Source organism: Dermacentor andersoni, chromosome 2 (genome assembly GCF_023375885.2).
Source record: "Dermacentor andersoni chromosome 2, qqDerAnde1_hic_scaffold, whole genome shotgun sequence".
NCBI classification, from domain to species: domain Eukaryota; kingdom Metazoa; phylum Arthropoda; class Arachnida; order Ixodida; family Ixodidae; genus Dermacentor; species Dermacentor andersoni.
Genome location: NC_092815.1, coordinates 85081752 through 85100077, shown reverse-complemented (window position 1 = coordinate 85100077; position 18326 = coordinate 85081752). Strand labels below are relative to the sequence as shown.

Sequence of the window (18326 nt, the reverse complement as noted above, 5' to 3'; positions counted from 1 at the left end):
ACTCGGGAAGAGCGGGCACTCGCTGTCAAAACGCTTGTGTGAGCAAGCGCGGCAGCAGCAGCGAGCGAACTGAGCTTCGTGCGGTCTATCGCTTCACCGCAAGAGCGACGACAACACAGCGCACACAAAGGTATGAGCCGTCTACAGATCTTTACGAGATACGGCGCGCGCGACCACGCACGGCCGTTCAAAGTACGCACTTGTTGGGGGAGTCGAAGAAGCCCCCCCTCTCTCCCGCGCTGGCAACCCGCGTTCCTCCATATATGGCGCGCGAGATTGAGCCGCGATTGTCGGTTCCCCTAGCTGGGCATCGCAATGCTCAGTTGCTGCCGGAGCACAACGCCGCCCTCCTTCCCTCCCTCCCATCCCCTCACGGCCTTTCGCGCGACGGAAGACAGCGTGTTTGCTCTCCGCTTTCTTCCTGCGCGCGCGCCAGATTGAGCCGCAGTCGCCGGTTCATCCTCACACGTTTTCACTCGTACATACAGCATACGGCGACGATTTTATCGCCCTTGGACTTAATACGGAACCCCACGGCGACGCCGGCGGCAGAAATGCGCCTGGAGTGTGCATAGTTTTTTTTTAATTTATAGAAAACACCTCACAGGCCCTGTCGGGCATTGAGTAGGGGGGGGGGGGGGAGTGTAACAATTAGCTGGTGAGTACAATGGAAACAACTCAAATCTAAGACAACTGTACAGTGGCGGAACTAAAAAACAAAAAGCACAGAATGCTCAAGCATAACAGCAATATAAGAGGAAGTATATTAACTACAAAGCGCGCACAGACGTTCACGAAATATTTTACGATCAGTTATCGAGACGATTTCATCGGGAAGACCATGCCAATGGGATATGGCACGAGGTACAACAGATAAATTGAAAGCGGTAGTTTTACCGAATAACTACTATCGCAATAAAAGTGCGGCTTTTGAATCAGCGCCTCAGGCGTTTATACCTGCGCTATGCAATAACGAGAGATAACGAAAGGCGATGCAGTTGAGAGCAAGCACCTTTGGCTCACCGCCGGAAGCAGCAACGTGGGCGATAACGCGGATAACTGGTAAGTACTCAGCGGATCACAGTTCGTGCGATGCTCTGGCCGCGGAGAGACAAGAAATAGGATGAAATGGTGGTTAAAAATAGGGTCCCGCGGCTCTATTATGCAAGATTTTGTTTTTGTCGTGAATCCTTGTTTCGCGCGGCGTCCGAGAAGCGTTAGGGCCAACGATTTAATGCAAAAAGAATGGATTGCGAAAAGAATCCTTACGTAATACGGCCCCTGAGCTCAGTGCGGCGTCATGAAGGGTGTTCTCGTTACATTGGTAAAACAAGGACCCATATTTTGTAACGCTCCATTTCTTTTTCCATTCCTTTATGATTGCGCGGCGCGTCATGCAGCCGATCCCAGCGGCAACAGCGCGGCCACGTGCGAGTCATGTCCGAAATGGAACGATGGAATATAGCCCCAGTGGCCGTATTTTGTAACATCCTTTTTGCTTAAACAACAAAAAAGGAAACTTTTAGTGATAATAATAATAATATTTGGGGTTTTACGTGCCAAAACCACTTTCTGATTATGAGGCACGCCGTAGTGGAGGGCTCCGGAAATTTTGACCACCTGGGGTTCTTTAACGTGCACCTAAATCTAAGCACACGGGTGTTTTCGCATTTCGCCCCCATCGAAATGCGGCCGCCGTGGCCGGGATTCGATCCCGCGACCTCGTGCTCAGCAGCCCAACACCATAGCCACTGAGCAACCACGGCGGGTGGTTTTAGTGAGTAAACCCCCACTTTTCAGTACATATATATCGAGTTAGTTTCTAGCCTTTCTCGTGAGCTGAACTCAAAGCTAGTGCAGTCTAAAGGTGTTAGACTGCACTAGCTATATATATATATATTGTGGGGATGCGCGACTATCACGCGTCCCCTGATATGTTGTTTTCCCGCACGGCTCGCGTGGCCTGGCACCCGCGGCGGTCGGAGTGGCTGAGGTGCAGTACGAGATGGCGCGAGTGTTGCGCTGCTAACGCCGCCGACAGGCGGGGTTACTTGGGCGCCGAAAGACGGCGCCCGCGCGGACGTCCCGCGCGGGCGCCGATCCATGCTTCTGCGAGACCGCCTCGCGTGGCCTGCCTTCGAACGCACCACCGTTCGCGTGACCGTACGCGCGAACGACCAGGCGTTGTAGGAGTTGGAGGAAATCCCACCGCTGGCGCCAGTTGAAGGAGTTGGGGAGGACTTCGGGATGAAACACTTGGGAGGTTTATTTACATTATTTACAGTGAGGGTCAATGAACAGTCTTAGAGTCATTACGGGCCGGCAGCAGCTCGGACGCTGCGGCCCGTCGCAAGAAATTCGAGAGAGATGAATCAAGGAATGCTCTAGGAATCCTCTAGAATGCCCTCCTGTTGCTCCCGGGCTGCGTCTTTTAAGCCCTTCGGTGTCTTGGCTTAAAACGACGTTCGGCCAATGGGCGAGCCCGCTCAGATGACGCCATTTTCAGCCAATGGTAGGCGCCCGTGCGGTGGTGACACACCCGACGGCTCCCTGCGGTCTTGCCTTGCTGACTTGCAATCCCTCTTCAAAGGCGGACGGGGCGACGCTGCTAGGTTGTCACGGCGCATTACAGCCGTCAGGTTGTCACGGCGCATTGCCTCAGGAATGTGGCATCTGCTTCTGCATTCCTTACTTAGCAGTGGTGCGATTCGATGTGGTCTGGGGAACTCGAAGTAGGCTCAGGAAACGGCCCCATATCTAACAGCGTTGGGATCCAGCATGGGGGCGAACATATTCGCTCGCTATCCGGTCGCGGTGAGTCGGACTTCTAGATTTGTCGCGCGCCCATCGGCATGTCTTGTGTATAGCAACTCGGCTAGCAGGCATTGATCTATGAAAGGTGCAATAAATGCCCTTGTGATTGTTTGCACTACTGTGTTGTCGTTCCTTTGTCCCAAGAGTACGGGAGGAGAACCCCACAATATATATATATATATATATATATATATATATATATATATATATATATATATATATATACATACGTAGTACAAGACTTTTATTCAGCCCAATATTACAGGCCGAGCATATCGACCACCTGGGTGGCCAGTCGAGCCAGGTGGTGATAGAAAGGGAAGGGGAAGGATAGGAACTTGATTGCTGAGCAGCTGGACAGTAGAATAGGCAATGGGATAGGTCTGCATAAGTAGAGGGGTAGTATACGTATACGTGTATACATACATACATACATATACATACATATATATATATATATATATATATATATATATATATATATGTATATAAAAGCCCGGCCCCCCCGGTATATTGCTAGCATCTGTCAATCAACAGAACCGATGATAAATGAAAAGACTTAGAGAAAAAAAAGAAAAGAAGCAAGAATACGACCCGTACTTTACGTACAATTCCATTTTATTTCTCATTCTTATCATGCGTCGTACACAGCGGGCGATCCCAGCGATGACGGAAGAGGATCCGGGCAACTGATAAACAGGCGAGAAAGAAAAGCGACCCGTGCATGGATCATTAGAAAATACGGTGCAGGTGGCGCTGTCAGCCATGGATCCGTTCGCATGTCATTCGTTCTCGATGAGGAGACACACACTAGAGCCGAATTTCGTAACGGTCTATATTAGCACAGTTACCCTTAATCTGGCTATAGTAATCACGCCAATGCGTTATCTCCGTTATCGGACACTATAGCTGCGTCTGGTGATAAGAAACGAATATAACTGAAGGGTACGACTCCTCACATATATATATATATATATATATATATATATATATATATATATATATATATATATATATATATATATATATATATATATATATACACACTGTATGCAGTACGGTTTTTGCGTTTGAATGGTGGAGCTTAACGCCCCAAAGTAACGCATGGACAATGTAAGGGTGTAAACAGGGGTGTAAACAAGGGTGTAAATTACCTCTACAATGCGTGACAGAAGCAGTGGCGGAGGGACTAGGACTATTTACTAACACCTTGAGTGCTATAAAGTTCCCCCACGCCTCGTGTTTACGAATTTGTTCACCGGGGCCGAACGCGGCCGGCAATCGAGCTCACGGCCTCGCACTCTCCACCCGGGGGATCGAGCCCGGGACCATCTGTTGTTCATTGAAGTGCGGCACATATTCAGCATAACCTACTTAGTCATTCAAGTTGGTGCAACGGTTGGTTTCGAACATGCACGGTTACCTCAGCGCAGCAGCCCGATGTATTAAGACCCATTATATGGGTATTAAACCGTAAGCTACCCAGTGACCAAAGTTGGCGGGAAAACGGTTAGTGACATCCTGATCTCCTCGATCACGCGGCACTGACGGAAATTATCAAGGCAAAAGCCTTGTATGTCTCATCAGTCAGTCGACCTTCGAAGTCTGAGCGAAAACGCGTCGACGACACGTAAGGTACAAAAAGGGCTACGAATCCCCGACCTCTGGTAGGATTTGAACCCATGACCTTCGGTGTTAATTGAGGCTAAGAGTCATCGACCATTGGTGGGAGTCGACCCCACGATCTTCAGTGTTAAAGAAGACAAAGTTCAGGCACAGTCAAATAAGATAGAGTTAATTAAGGCATTCGAACCCACCACATTTGGTGGGAGTCGAACTAAAAATTTAATTATGGAGTTTTGCGTGCCAAAACCACTTTCTCATTATGAGGCACGCCGTAGTGGGGGACTCCGGAAATTTAGACCAGCTGGGGTTCTTTAACGCGCACCTAAATCTAAGTACACGGGTGTTTTCGCATTTCGCCCCCATCGAAATGCGGCCGCCGTGGTCGGGATTCGATCCCGCAACCTCGTGCTTAGCAGCCCAACACCATGGCCACAAAGCAACCATAGCGGGTCGGAGTCGAACTCACAACCATTGGTCGGAGTCGAACACTCGGCCTTTGGTGGGAGTCGAACCCACCACTTTTGGTGGTAATTAAGTCGAAGTTAATTAAGACACAGGTAACTCAGATGGAGTTAATGAAGGCACTCGAACCCATGGCCTTTGGCGGGAGTAGAACCCTCGACCTTTGGAATTAAGAGGAATGACTAAGCGAGATACACTAAAGCGAATTAAGGGGGATGACTAAGCGAATTAAGGGGATGTGTACATCATGTGTCCATCTTTAATGCATCGGCACTTCGGCTTTCGCCTTCAAGTCGTTTTAGGGATAACGTAAGAGACCCTTTGAATTATTATTATTATTACTAAAATACTTAAGGTATCTTAAGAATGATAATCGAATTAAATATTGTCATCTACTCGACAGCGTAAGACAACAGCTCTTGGGCGGAGGACAATTTTCTTGGGGTGTGCTTATATTCGTAACTTTCGAATAACGAATCGAATAATGTCCTATTCAATTTGGACTCCGGATAGAATAGTCACTATTCGTAAATGCGAATATTTTTCGAATAATTTTCGAATATATTAAAACATAGGCGTCGCCCAATGAAACATGAAAGTGGAACAAAAGTACGGCAAGTTTTCACCCCTGCGAGCATAGTATAGGCATAAAACATGAGTATTTGCGAGGCGGGGCAGGCTGCATCGCTTAGGTAGCCATAGTTTACAGGCTGTATACAACGATTATTCGCACTCCCTGGACAGTCCTGTGCTTGCGAAGAAACTGCTTGTTTGCTCCTAATGCTCAATTTCTGCTTTTAATAATTAACAGTTCATAACCTACCATGTAATGAGAGAAGCTTGCTAACTTTAAGAATACTAGGTTGTCAACATTGCTTTATATTAATTGCGATGACAGCTGTTCATTATTAGAGAATTATTCGATATTCGGTTCGCTCTTGTCACTATTCGATTCGTATTCGACTCGATTTCAATAATCCTTTTTCGCACACCCCCAACAATTTTTCCTTATGCACTTTACGATGCGGGTTACCGCAGAACTGATTCACCTGGAGCGGAAGCCTTCTATTGAGAAAGACTGCAACGTGTTGTGCGTGTGCGCGTGTGCGTGTGCGCGTGTGCGCGCGCGTGCATGTATCGTTTCTCAACGCAATTAGCATTCTTCGAGAAATTCACCCAGTTAGCGGTGCGTGTGTGCGTGCGCGCGTGCGAGTCGACGCCTAACCTTTCTCACGTCAAATTGGGTCAATGGGTAGTTATTGGCCAACTAGGCAGAGCATCGAGCAGCTGTGTTGAAACTGGTTCGAAACGAACCATCGGACCAACTTCGGTCACTGCGTATATGTGCCACCGCCAACGGGGTGTGCGTGCCACTCTTCCACGAACATCTCTGGCGCCAACTTGGGCCATAGAGTGTGCGACGCATTTCATAATAATCATCATACAAAACATATCGTGACCAAATACGCACCCATCATAAAATGCATAGCTAGTCGCGTGAAAGTATCCAATCACCTTCAAAGGATGGATGTGCCGTCACTTTTTTCTTTTCCTACACAAAAGAGCACAGATCCATAACTAGGCTTTGGCTAAACATCTAGACGTTAACCATACTGACAATATTGTACGGCTAAGGATCCTGAGTTTATAACTACTGACGCCGTCGCATTCTGTCAAACCGGTAAAAATCGAAACCAAAGCAAACAAGGCAAGTGCAATAGCAGGCGGGCGATGCTGACCTGCGTGCGGCTGGTTGTCGTCCGGCGAGGAAGAGGAAGCGTCCTCGGCGGGAACCGAAGCGCGCGCCGAAGGAGAAGAAGCAGTCGGCGAGGGCGCGCTGCCGACAACCCCAAGACGAGCACCATGCTGCGCGGCCGGGCCCTGCGGCGTTGCGGCCGGCGAGGTCTGCGCCTGGCCCTGCAGCGCGGCGCCGACGGCGGGCCCAGCAGCCACGAGCTGGCCCTGCTTGAGCTCGTGCGGTGGCACCCGGGCGCTCTCTCGAAGCCGGGCGAGCCGCGGCTCGTGCTCGTCGTGGCGCTCCGCTGGCTCAGCCACTGCCAGGACGACCCGCCCCTCGTCGAGGCCGCGCTCGAGGCCCTCGGGTCCCTGCTCCTGCGACATCGTGCCGGGCTGCGCGAGTGCTGCTTCGAGTTGCTCATGAGCGTCTTCCACCTGCTCGCCTCGCCCGCCGCCTCGGTGCGCCACAAGGCGTTGGGCCTGGCCCTGGTGAGCACGCGCGCAGCTGGGGCTCTGTTGGCGCACCGCGCGCGTTTAATTTCTGCTGCGTCAGCGCGACACCCCCCCCAGCTTAGTTTACTATCTGCAGGTGTACGCTGTGGTGTGGCAGCAGACGGGATGCGGGGTTGCAGGTACGTAGTGGCACGGCCTGGTATAGCGGCCATGATGTGGGTGGGCAGCGCATGCGCGCGAGAAATACGTCTACTTCGTCGGTCAGCAACGAGGAAAGGTTCACCAATCTAGTCCATATTTCGCAGTGTTTATTTTTTTCATGCCTTTCTTTTTTGTTCGTGCCATATTGTTTCCTGCCTCGCTGTACATATGTACGGACATGCGCCCGAATTTCTGGCTTCCCACAATTAAAGCATAGTTGAAAGATTGCGCCAGTCCACGTCGGATCCTCTGTTCACCTTCCGCATTGTATCTTTTCTTTATCATAAAGTATACCGCGACTAGCGCAGAGACGAGGTTTGTTACGAGATATGCCAATTACATATTTCGCCCCGTACTCGTTCCACCATGCAGTGTATAGGTTTCAAGTGCATATGTTATCGAGTCGAATTCGAGCCAGAATGTACCCGCTCGTCCAGTTTGATCAACGTTTTCGCATATCGCGCACGACGGCACTGTGGAAGGACCTTTAGCATAGAAATGTCGCTGCTCTTTTTCGTAATAAAAATCGAGTGATCCTTCTTGCTGACTAGTAGCGGGGATGTGGAGCAGAACCGGCTTGCCAACAGCTAATTCACCTTTATCTCCCTCAGCAAAAAGGACGAATTTCAAGGTCTTGCCGCTCTAGCACTGAAGTCTCCTTTCGCCGAGTTCACATTAACAAATTTATATCGTTTTTTTTTTACACCAATAACGTCGTCATAACGAAGTTGCAGGGAAAACCGGAATTACTTCGTTATATCATTTCGTGAAATTCTCTCTCTCTCTCTCTCTCTCTCTCTCTCTCTATATATATATATATATATATATATATATATATATATATATATATATATATATATATATATATATATATATATATATATATATATATATATATATATATATATATATATATATATATATATTAGGGGGTTTCTTCAAAGTTAAGCACGCAGGACCCGACGTAACATACGCAGGAAAGAGACGACTAATTTTGAGTAAATAAGCCTTCCAAAAACTTCGCCGTCTCTTTCCTGCGTGTATATGTATATATATATATATATATATATTTACGGCACTTATTGGAATTTATGAATGGTAGACGGTGCATTGGCGAGGCGTATCCACTTGGAACTAATCTTCAGAACGACACCAGTTTCGAAATATTAATTTTAAGTGTCCGACAAACTACACGGACGTCCCTTTTATTTTCGTGCTTCAGTGCGTAAACGGCGTTCTGTGAGAAAAGTAAGTGAAACGACTGTGCATTTTCACCAAAACTTTGGTGGCGCGTATCTTGACACTCGCGCCGTCCTCAGAATTCATTCCAAGTGAATATGCCTTTGCCAGCTCACCAGCTAGAATTCGTAAATTGCAATATGCGTCGTGAAGTAATTACTGTATAGACTCCTGTAAGGGCCGCACCCGTGTAAGGGCCGCACCCCGAAATTGACAGCCCGAAATTTGGGGAAAAAGTTTTCCAAATTCGCGTTCGATGCTCCGATGGACTGTAATGTACCAGTATACATTAGAGTACAGTATAATACCACTGTCACAAGGCACGTGTAATTTCATTCGCAGCGAATGAGAATACGTCTTAATGCAATTTTTGTTGCTTCTACACGGGCGTAGTGAATGGATGACATTCACAGCTAACGGAATTCACCCACTGAATGAGTTTCTCGAACTCATGCAAGCACAACTTGTGTAATCTCGACCACAAGGGCTTGGCAAAAAAATCACGAAATCGATCAGTTAAGACGAAATGTGATCAGAGTAGAGGTTATCATAATTGCTGTTACGAACTTTTTAATAATTTCATGACGCACAGCACGATAGTTGAAGCAGTCTGTGCAACTATACTCTTGTTCCTGGGGTCTCGACTGGGCGTTAGCACCTCTTGTCGGCCATGTTTACAAACAAACGCTCGTCTGTATTTTTTTATTTAGTTTCTGCATATTGTTTTCAAAGTGGTGCCGCGCTAAAGCCTATCCACCAACCACAGAAGCCAACTGTGCAGCTTTGTCAGCGGAGAATGAGAAGCGAAAAGCGCGCTGGATCAACGACAAGACGCGCGCGCTGCTGAAAGTGTGTGAAGACCACGTGACCGATTTGCGCAGGGCAAAGCGCAACCTGAAAGTATTGTAGTACATGTCGATTGCCGAGTGTCTGCGTGCGGAAGGAGCCGATGAACATCGCCATCAATTGCGAATGCCATTTTGTATACCTGTGCTAAAGACAGGAATGGCATTCGGCACGAATGTCATTTACTGTGAATGACATTACACGTACCGTGTGACAGAGGTATAACTCAGTTGGCAACCGCCATGTGTCAGCAGGTGATAGGGTAGCTGACTCTATAGTGCGCGGGCAGTATACGGACGGCACGCCGGGCTCCAATAATGCCGCGTCCATAGTGACTATTGCCTTTGTGTTATTCAGTGTGACAGCAGCGTTATAATGCGGTAGCACAGAGAAGTAAACCGGCGTATACACTCTGAAAGCGGTGTTTATCACTTGTCGGCTTTGCCTCCTGACTCGCTGGAACGCGACGTCACCACGTGTCGAGGTAAACCATTGTGGCTCACGTCATTTAGGACGCTGTTGTGATCGGGCGCGTGGCCATTTTTTTTCTCACACCTTTATTGCTGTTCTTTTGTTTTTTAAGTTTAGCTTCCTTTGTCTCGCGTTCAGAATTCGAGAACACGCTATAACCAAAACTTAATCTAACGGTCTGGTGAAATACAAAAAGAAGTAATAATAATCCCGACAATAAATAATTTCGCGCGAAATATCATTCGCCCGCGTATTGTTGCTCGAGTTCTTCATCGCAACAAGAAAAAAAAACGAAACAACAAAATAAACGAAAAACAAAACAAAAAAGAAACGAGAACAACAGCTATGCGCACACTGCGCAGTATAAATGAACCTCAAATGACAAAGCGCGAGACTATTACGCGCCGCCGCAAACTCGCTCGATCGAACGCGTTAGCGTAACCAATGTAACGGTGGGTCGAACAAACTCGGTCATTATAGCGGTAACCGAACATTACGTGCAGGTCCTTTGGGTTCCCGTCTGGATCCCCTGGCAGCTTTCGTTGCAAAGAATGAACGAGAGAGAGAGATATAGATGATCAATTCTTGTGTGCGGGGTTCCGTTCTGTACAAGGCAAAAAATAAACTTCAGCTAAACTGCATTTAGATTTTGAAAGGACCGAAGTGCGCCGCAGTCGACTCTTGTAATCGATTTTGACGGGACATAAAGGATGGTCGTCTTGATCGTCTAATCAGCGAAGGTAAAAAGGGGGCGACCCATCATGGCAATGTGAGCTGCTAATAAGAGAACGTGAACACATGCACACGTTCAAGTTAAATGGCACGCTGTCCCGTGTACTTCTACTTCTTACTTATTTACTTTCTCACACATGGAACAGCTCAAATGACGAAACACCAGGGAGCACAGAAACGCTATCAACTCTAATGGCTCCATTTGATGTCACGACAAGCTGTATAAATATGGGCGATGAAGATTACTCGAAGAGTTATTTGATGATCGACAGGGCACAACATTACAGTTATGAAATGTCATCAGACAGACGCGCTCAATCAGGACCTGTAGGATTTTCGCCGCAGTTATTTTTTCATCATCATCATGCTAATCAAGTTCACCACAAAAGGTCTTCCGGAGCTGAGAGTTCTGCACGCTCTCAGGCTTACCCGAAAGACCGGGCCCGACCCGGCGCACAAACCCGGCTCGAGAAGGGTGTGTAAGTTTTCACAAGGGTACGTTTCTAGAAGCTTCGGGCTCGGATCGGTGCTCAAGCTTTAGTCGGGCCTGTAAATTCGTAACTTCTCCTCCAAGCCCAGAAATCCATTCTCCTCGATGTGCCACACGCACATCTATGCCCCCGTAAGTCTGTCTGCTTCCTTCCCCCGCAACTTTCCCCGGGTGGAGAGAGTGGAGAGAGTCTTCAGAAGCTTCAGGCTAGTCTGGACCCTGACACCTGGGCATGGAAAGATCCGCAAGGGACAACCCTACAACATAGTCCCCAATAACGAACACCCGTGTTTACGGCAGACCTTCGTCACCTCCTGTGACTGTGCCCTGGTACTCGGGGATATTAGGCATAAGTTGCTCAAGGAGGACAAACTAAAGTTGAATGTTCCGGATGGCTTTACCCGTTGGGTAACGGACCACACACCCCTCCCCTCCCCCTTTCCCCTAAGAAAAGCGCTAATTCATTGCTGTTGAACATGCACCAAACAGGGCTACGTGGGTTCCCATTGGGTGATCTTTTGTTATTCTTTTAGTGCACATGCCTTGTGGCAAATCTTTCTCGTACTGAATCTCATACTGAACTGTCGATTATAAAAATTGCTGCCCTAACAGAATTTCGGACGGGTGCCGCATGCGGCCTACGGAAAAGCAGGGGCAGGCAGACCAAGACACAGTAACGGTACACTCCTCTGATTACTGAGCATTAGAGAATGCCTTCGGTCTTTGTTGAAACGGTACCAGTGACAATCTGCGCCCAGTGCTGGGCAGTACCGAATATACATGTGTGTATACGCGTATTTCCGATACATGAAAGAATGTATCCTGTATCTTAAGGTACAAGATACTGGGGGGGCTATCGCAACATTACCGGGTCGAACTATAAAAGTTGGCTGAATTCCGCTTCTCAAGCTGATAGGGCGGCCACTGTAAGCCACCCGAATAAATGAACATATCGCTAACAAGCGCTTTGCGCCAGCAGATATGTAGACCATGAAAGGCCATTTCAGCTTTATGTTCTCTCGTACACACGACGCTTCACAAAAAAATGTCGCCACCACCGTTGTTGCTGCTGTACACCTCTCCGATGATCCGGTATTGCATAAACGGCAATACGTTTATGGACAAGATAAAACTCCACAGCGGTATTTGCACCATCGTGCAGATGCATCTTATTGATACTATCGTAATTAAATGGTGGCCTGCTAGCTGGTTGGCAAGCAGAGCAGCGATTCCGATGAATCACAAAAGCGACAAGCAAAAACTGCTGACAGCACCGCGTATAAAGAGCCTTCATGTTGAGCAGCTAAAGCAACCCGAATAAATTATTTCGGAATGAAAATATTACACGTTGAGCAAGAAAGACAAAAAATTTGAAAAACTAACGGACATTTCATTCATATGAAACAAGGTTGGTCGGCGTTAAGAAATTTCCAAGCAAGCATTTCTGTGCATATGGGTAACTTTGCTGCTACATGAATTATATAGATCTATAATAAGAAATTTGCGAATGTATCGAAGTATATTAAGATACAAACGGACAGTATCGTATGGGATACAATAATTGCAGCAGTATCTTGTATTTGCATTTCAAATACTTGTTGCCCGAGTATCTTGTATTTTGATACAATCGCTAAGCATCTTTGCCCAGCCCTGTTTGCGCCCACATATATGCTACACTTTTCTCCCGTCTCCGCGACACTGGGATACTCTTGGTAAACGTAGTTCCCAGGTTATTAAGACCTCGGATTCCTTGAGGTGAGCTTCGCGTTCGCGCATGAGAGACGGACGACCCGTTGTTCGAATGCAGGTGGCGAGATCAGCGACAGCAACCGCGCCGGAAAACAGGGGGAAGCGCATTAGTGGTGTGGGGATGAGCCGGCGAAGGACGAACTTCAAAAGTGCCAACACGTCTCGGGGTAGGAACAACACGACGACGAGTTAGATATCTTCATTGCGATGGCGTTGAAGGGATGGGACGCCTGCTTCGAATAGCGGAAGGCTCACAGAAAGAAAAAACAAGAGGTTCCCTAGGTTGCATTAATTTGCCAAAAGTATTCTTCTTATAGCAGCCACAAGCGCAAGCAGAGAAAGAAAATGCACTGCAGCTGGCTCTATTGTAAACGCGTAAGCATTTCTATGTCTACCCAACGAGGAAACATGTCCATCACGTAAGACGAATCACTGTAAAGAAAATACCGTATAAAACATTGTTTCTATGAAGGCTTCGTTGAAATGTTTGGTGATGGTGGAATAAAAGCTATCTCTAGAACCACATGTAGAGCACACTTGGCGCATTGTAGACATCAGGAAGATTGCGATCTTGCGGAAATGTAATGCCAAACACCCCACATCCCCGTTGCGTTTCGGTGTTCGTGGGATGCACCTTCCGTTGGGGCTTTCCTTCACAGACCAAAATGCCACCGATCTATGATGATGATGATGATGAAAAACTTTATTTATCCCTCTTTAAAGGGAAGGGGGCAATGGAATAGATGATGAGGGGAGGAACTACTTGAAGTAGGCCTCCTTTGTCCTCTCAGCCCACTCCAAGGCTCATGTGCTTCACGTCGTGCAAGACAGAGTTAAGCGGTCAATCACTTGATAAGGAGTGATGAGTGGTAATATGGGTCTCATCACGGTTGATAGTGGTTCGACGCGGATGGATAAGGTGCTATAGAGCGATAATGGCCTACAATGGCCGGATCAATTCTGATAATAAGCACCGATAAACGGTTGATAAGGGTCGGATCAAGTCCGATAAAAGTTAATAAGGACCGGATCATTTCCGATAATGTTGATAAGCATAGCATCGATTGCGCGTTAAGTTTGATACCGACCGATACGGTTGGTAACAACTGATAAGGGTTGATAAGGGTCGGATTTAGTCCGATAAGGTTGATAAGGACTGATAGGCATATTTATGCTGGTCGGATGAAGTTTCATAACAATAATGACACCAGGCTGCATGTATATGAGCAAGTTGCACAATGCTTATGCGTACTTAGACAACTCCCAGAGGAGTTATTCGTTAACTTCTTTTTGTTCTTGCACAATATTTAGACATTTAGCATTAGTGAATAATTCGCTGCTTTGAGTTGCCCTATCTCGGATCATTTTAATGAATGAACAAAATTCGAACCAATTTTAAACATTTTATTAGGGCATTAAAATAATTATTAATTAACGTAGCCGCAATTAAATTGTACAATTTCCATTCACAATTATGTTGCGTGTTAAGGCATAGCGGAAATCGCTGCTGTTTCCCATTTATTTCTTCATTTTCTGTTCGTGCGAGTTGAAGAATATGCCGTATAGCTTATCGCATAATTAGTTAAACAGAATTTAATTCAGACTTAAGTGTTCTTAGATAAATACTTCAAACCAACGCTGATGGTGCTAATTCTTGCAACTTTGGTGAAGGGGATGCGGAAAATAAAACAGAACACAAGGAAATTGACCTCTCGATGCAGTTTTCTTTTGAACTAAGTTCCACATGACGCGGCCGTCGGGTCCATTGCCTTGTACTCGTTCTTTCTGGCGCTACGTGGGTTCAGTGGAAATTGAGCGCGAGCAAGAAGCCTACACTGGCGCAGTCAAAGGCGCGCTATGACGACTACGACATGATGAGAATGGGATGACGACTCTGAAATGACGAAGATAGTATAACGACGACAGCTTAACGATGCTGGCATGGTGACAACGGGATGACAGCGATGGCATGGCGAAGACAGCGTGGTGGCGACACTATGGCGACCATGGTGTGACGACGGCGACGTGACAACGACGGCGGCACATACTCAGCGGAATGACGACAAACCCAGTGGAACATACCAGCGGCACTGTTGGCGGCACAGACCCGTGGAAACTGCAAAGTGCACCATCTCCGGGATCGGCCCACCACTGCGGACGGCCCCAACGGGCGCAAGATTGAGCAACGAGCTAAGAAAAGCTGACTCTTTAAAATGTTACTACGTGCTTTACACCGATGTGCTCAATTTAGCAGTGAACCATATACGGTACATTGAATCAGACTGTATAGGATCACGCTTGACCAGGCTATTCAAACGGACAGGTATGATGAAAGTATACTGTTTTCAAGCGAAAAGGATTGCCCGCCCACCAAGCAGAGAGGGTCGCTTGCTGTTTCGTGCATTTTACGCACCCTACGCACGTAATTTTTTTTTTTTCGTATATTACTGTAAGATATCGTTTAATAGGGCCATTATTCCAAAGCGATATCGTCTGAGTCGATCCTACTGTCATTACCCTATATATTTCTTCCCACAACGACCACCAGCTCAACGACCACTCACCCAGTTATCGCACTATATATAACTTACATCTTCAATCCTTCCTTCCTCCCCCCCCCCCCCCCCCCCCACACACACACAAGCACGGACAGGACCAGCACCCTGCCAAACAAGTAACTGCCCCTCGTTTTCTTTCGCCGCATAACTTCAATCGTCGCCGCCGCGACTTTCAAGATCTATACCACTGATAAAATATAATCTATTTGTATGTAAGACTGATCCGCAGTGTTTTGAATTTACTTTGTCCGAGCGACATTACCCGCCCCTCTCTATAAAGACCTCACCCCATTAATGAATGAATGAATGCCAGCGCCAGCTGGCATAGACTCATGGTCATTTTTTAAAGCGCTGGTTTGTTAGCATGGATATTTCGCTCATGTTGCGCTTACTAACATTGTGTTTACGCACTCAAGAAACAAGAAGTATATACGTTTGCAGACTTGTCGCGGTAGTGTAAATTAAGTACTGCATTATAATATTGCTCTATAGCAGCCCGACATTGCAATCTCTAGGAGCCATATAGCTAAAGTCACCGCTCAGCGTCCCCTTGAAGGCATAAATAGTAGGTTTCGAGGCTCCACGAGAAAGGGCAGACTATTAAGCACAGTCCTAAAGAAGAATTAAATGATGGCACATGAAACAACTAGAGCAAAGTATTAATGCATGTACTGTCGTAAAATTAGAAAGCACCACCAACACAAATGAAGCTTGCGCGCTCAGTCTTCGGGACCAGTGTCCTTTACAGTTTTTGCGGCACATCACAAATCACTGCTCATCAACTCGATCCTCCTCCTTCATTTCCTTCCTTTATCATAAGTGCCCTTTTTTTTCTTTTCCGTGTTCGTGCCGTGATCCTTCCTGGCCATTCGCGCTTCAGCATGTATCCTTAGGATCTGGGCGCACGGGAAAAGCTGCCGCCATCGATACAGAAACAGCAGAAATTACTCGACGGATGTTCACGTTATAAGGAGCTGGTGGTAATAACCGGCCTGCTGGAGCGTTGCTAGAACCTGTAGACTTTATCGCAGAGCTACTGACTGGAACTCGGTCCATATGACCCGTCCCTATATCGCACGTATTCAACGTGCACCGCAGATCCTCCTGGAGGTGGACCCGGTGTGCGCATCCCGCGAGCTCCTCTACCTGGCCGCTACCGGAGACCGGATGCAGCGGCTGGCCACAATGGTGGCCTTCCGGCGGCTTCTGTGCCGCGGTCCGGGCCAGCCTTTCGACGTCTGGCTGCTGCCCATGCAGGCCCTGTACGAGCTGTACCTGGAGCACGCCGAGCAGCCCACCGACGATGTTCTGCGCACAGAGGGCTGCCTGGGCCTCGAACTGCTCGAGCACACGTTCGAGCAAGTCGACCACGCCGAGGGCTCCGCGTCACCAGACGAACTCTACGCTCGACGGACTGCGGCTTCCACCGGACCGCTCTCCGACGCCAGCTGCTGCAGCGCAAGCCGCGAAGACGTCGTCTAGTTCGCCTCTATACGAAAGGCCGCGCAACATGGTCACGGATCAGAGCAGAGGTCGTCGCAACTGAGCTCTTTCGCGCGCCTCGGAAGACGCACGCGCAGTTTACAGTGCAGTCAGGCGTCGTTTAAGCGCTGCTTGCACCTGCGTAGCCAGGCAAGAACGTTAGTGAAAGAGCGAAGTGGTGTAACTTAAGGGCTACTTTGCCTTACAAAAGAGCTCGCCTGCGTCGGAGGAACTGGTTCACCTTGTCAAGGGTTGAACGCTGCGTCCTGATTTATCGCTGTGCTTAGCTTTATTTAGCCCATGCGCCAGCGGCATATACGTCCGTAGCTGGCGATTTGCGCCAAAGAAGTCGCATATCAGCTGCGCCTCGCACGACTTGCAATGCAACCGGGACGTCGCCTAGACTTCTACATCGGGGCACATATTTTGGTCATGTCTGTCATCTGCTTTAGCCATTAAGTCAAATGATTTACAGTTCCCAGACGGCTCGGGTCTTAAAACAGCCAGCTATGCTGTCCAGACTTTCACGTGCATGCTGCCGACCTGTAAAATTGACACCCGATGGTTAACCAGCGCAGAAATATGAAAGGTTGAGGTCAAGCGCGGAACTTCCCACACATGCGCGCAGAATTTGTACTCGGGTGAGCCAGAAACGTGAAAAGGGGAGAGCCACAAAAAGGAAAAGAAAGACCGAAAACAAGGAACTAAGCATGACAACATCGTTCCCGCACTAATTCGCCATCGATATTTCAGTACCGATTAACATGCTCAAACCACCACCTTGTTAAGCCAAAGAACTAAGTTTATCTCTAAGGACGCGCTATACATTTGTCGGTGATAGCCAGAACGCGCAACATTTTTCTCGCAGTTCGCTAATGATGCTATATATGGACAAGTCTCGGCAGACTTGGTCACAACGGCAGCACAAACCATACTTGCAGTTGAATGAACAGGCATAAACGCACAAGCGTAGATGCGTGCACAAACACAATACATATTCCTGTCCTCCTCTGCGTTATACCACCTCACTCTTATGAAGAACGGTGTCAACACAGCAAGACGATCAAAGAGACATGTGTCACGTAACGTGGCGTGAGATGAAAAAACAAACAAATAACGCGTTTGTTCAATGAAGCTCGCTGCGAATTTCTCTGGCTGTCACCAGGCAACAAGTTACTGCTGCGGATTGCTGGCCAAACTTTCTTGCTTGGTTGTCGAGAGCGGAAGGAATAAAAAGTCGACATGTTTGCCCCACACGATGCGTTCGAGAAACGTCGGGCACCAGAGAATAAAAGAAACTTGATGTCCTTCCTAAGTCCAGGAAGAATTCCCCACTGCAGTGGGACTGCATAATGTACTTGGATGAAGAAGCGATGAAGAGAGAGAGAGAAGAGTTTGTCAGCACGTCGAACTTATAGATGCCCGTGCGACATTCGTCGTGTTCGAAGTAATCGGAAACAGCACAA

At 47.7% G+C, this 18326-nt stretch overlaps 1 protein-coding gene across 1 annotated transcript; it reads left to right on the top strand.

The window, feature by feature from the left end:
* The first annotated feature begins 6665 nt into the window (after positions 1–6665).
* On the top strand, positions 6666–17341 carry LOC126541453 (uncharacterized). Its single transcript, XM_050188188.3, has 2 exons — positions 6666–7128; positions 16477–17341. The coding sequence occupies exons 1-2, from the start codon at positions 6766–6768 to the stop codon at positions 16858–16860; spliced, it is 747 nt and encodes a 248-aa protein (XP_050044145.3). The 5' UTR covers positions 6666–6765; the 3' UTR covers positions 16861–17341.
* The last annotated feature ends 985 nt before the right edge of the window (positions 17342–18326 follow it).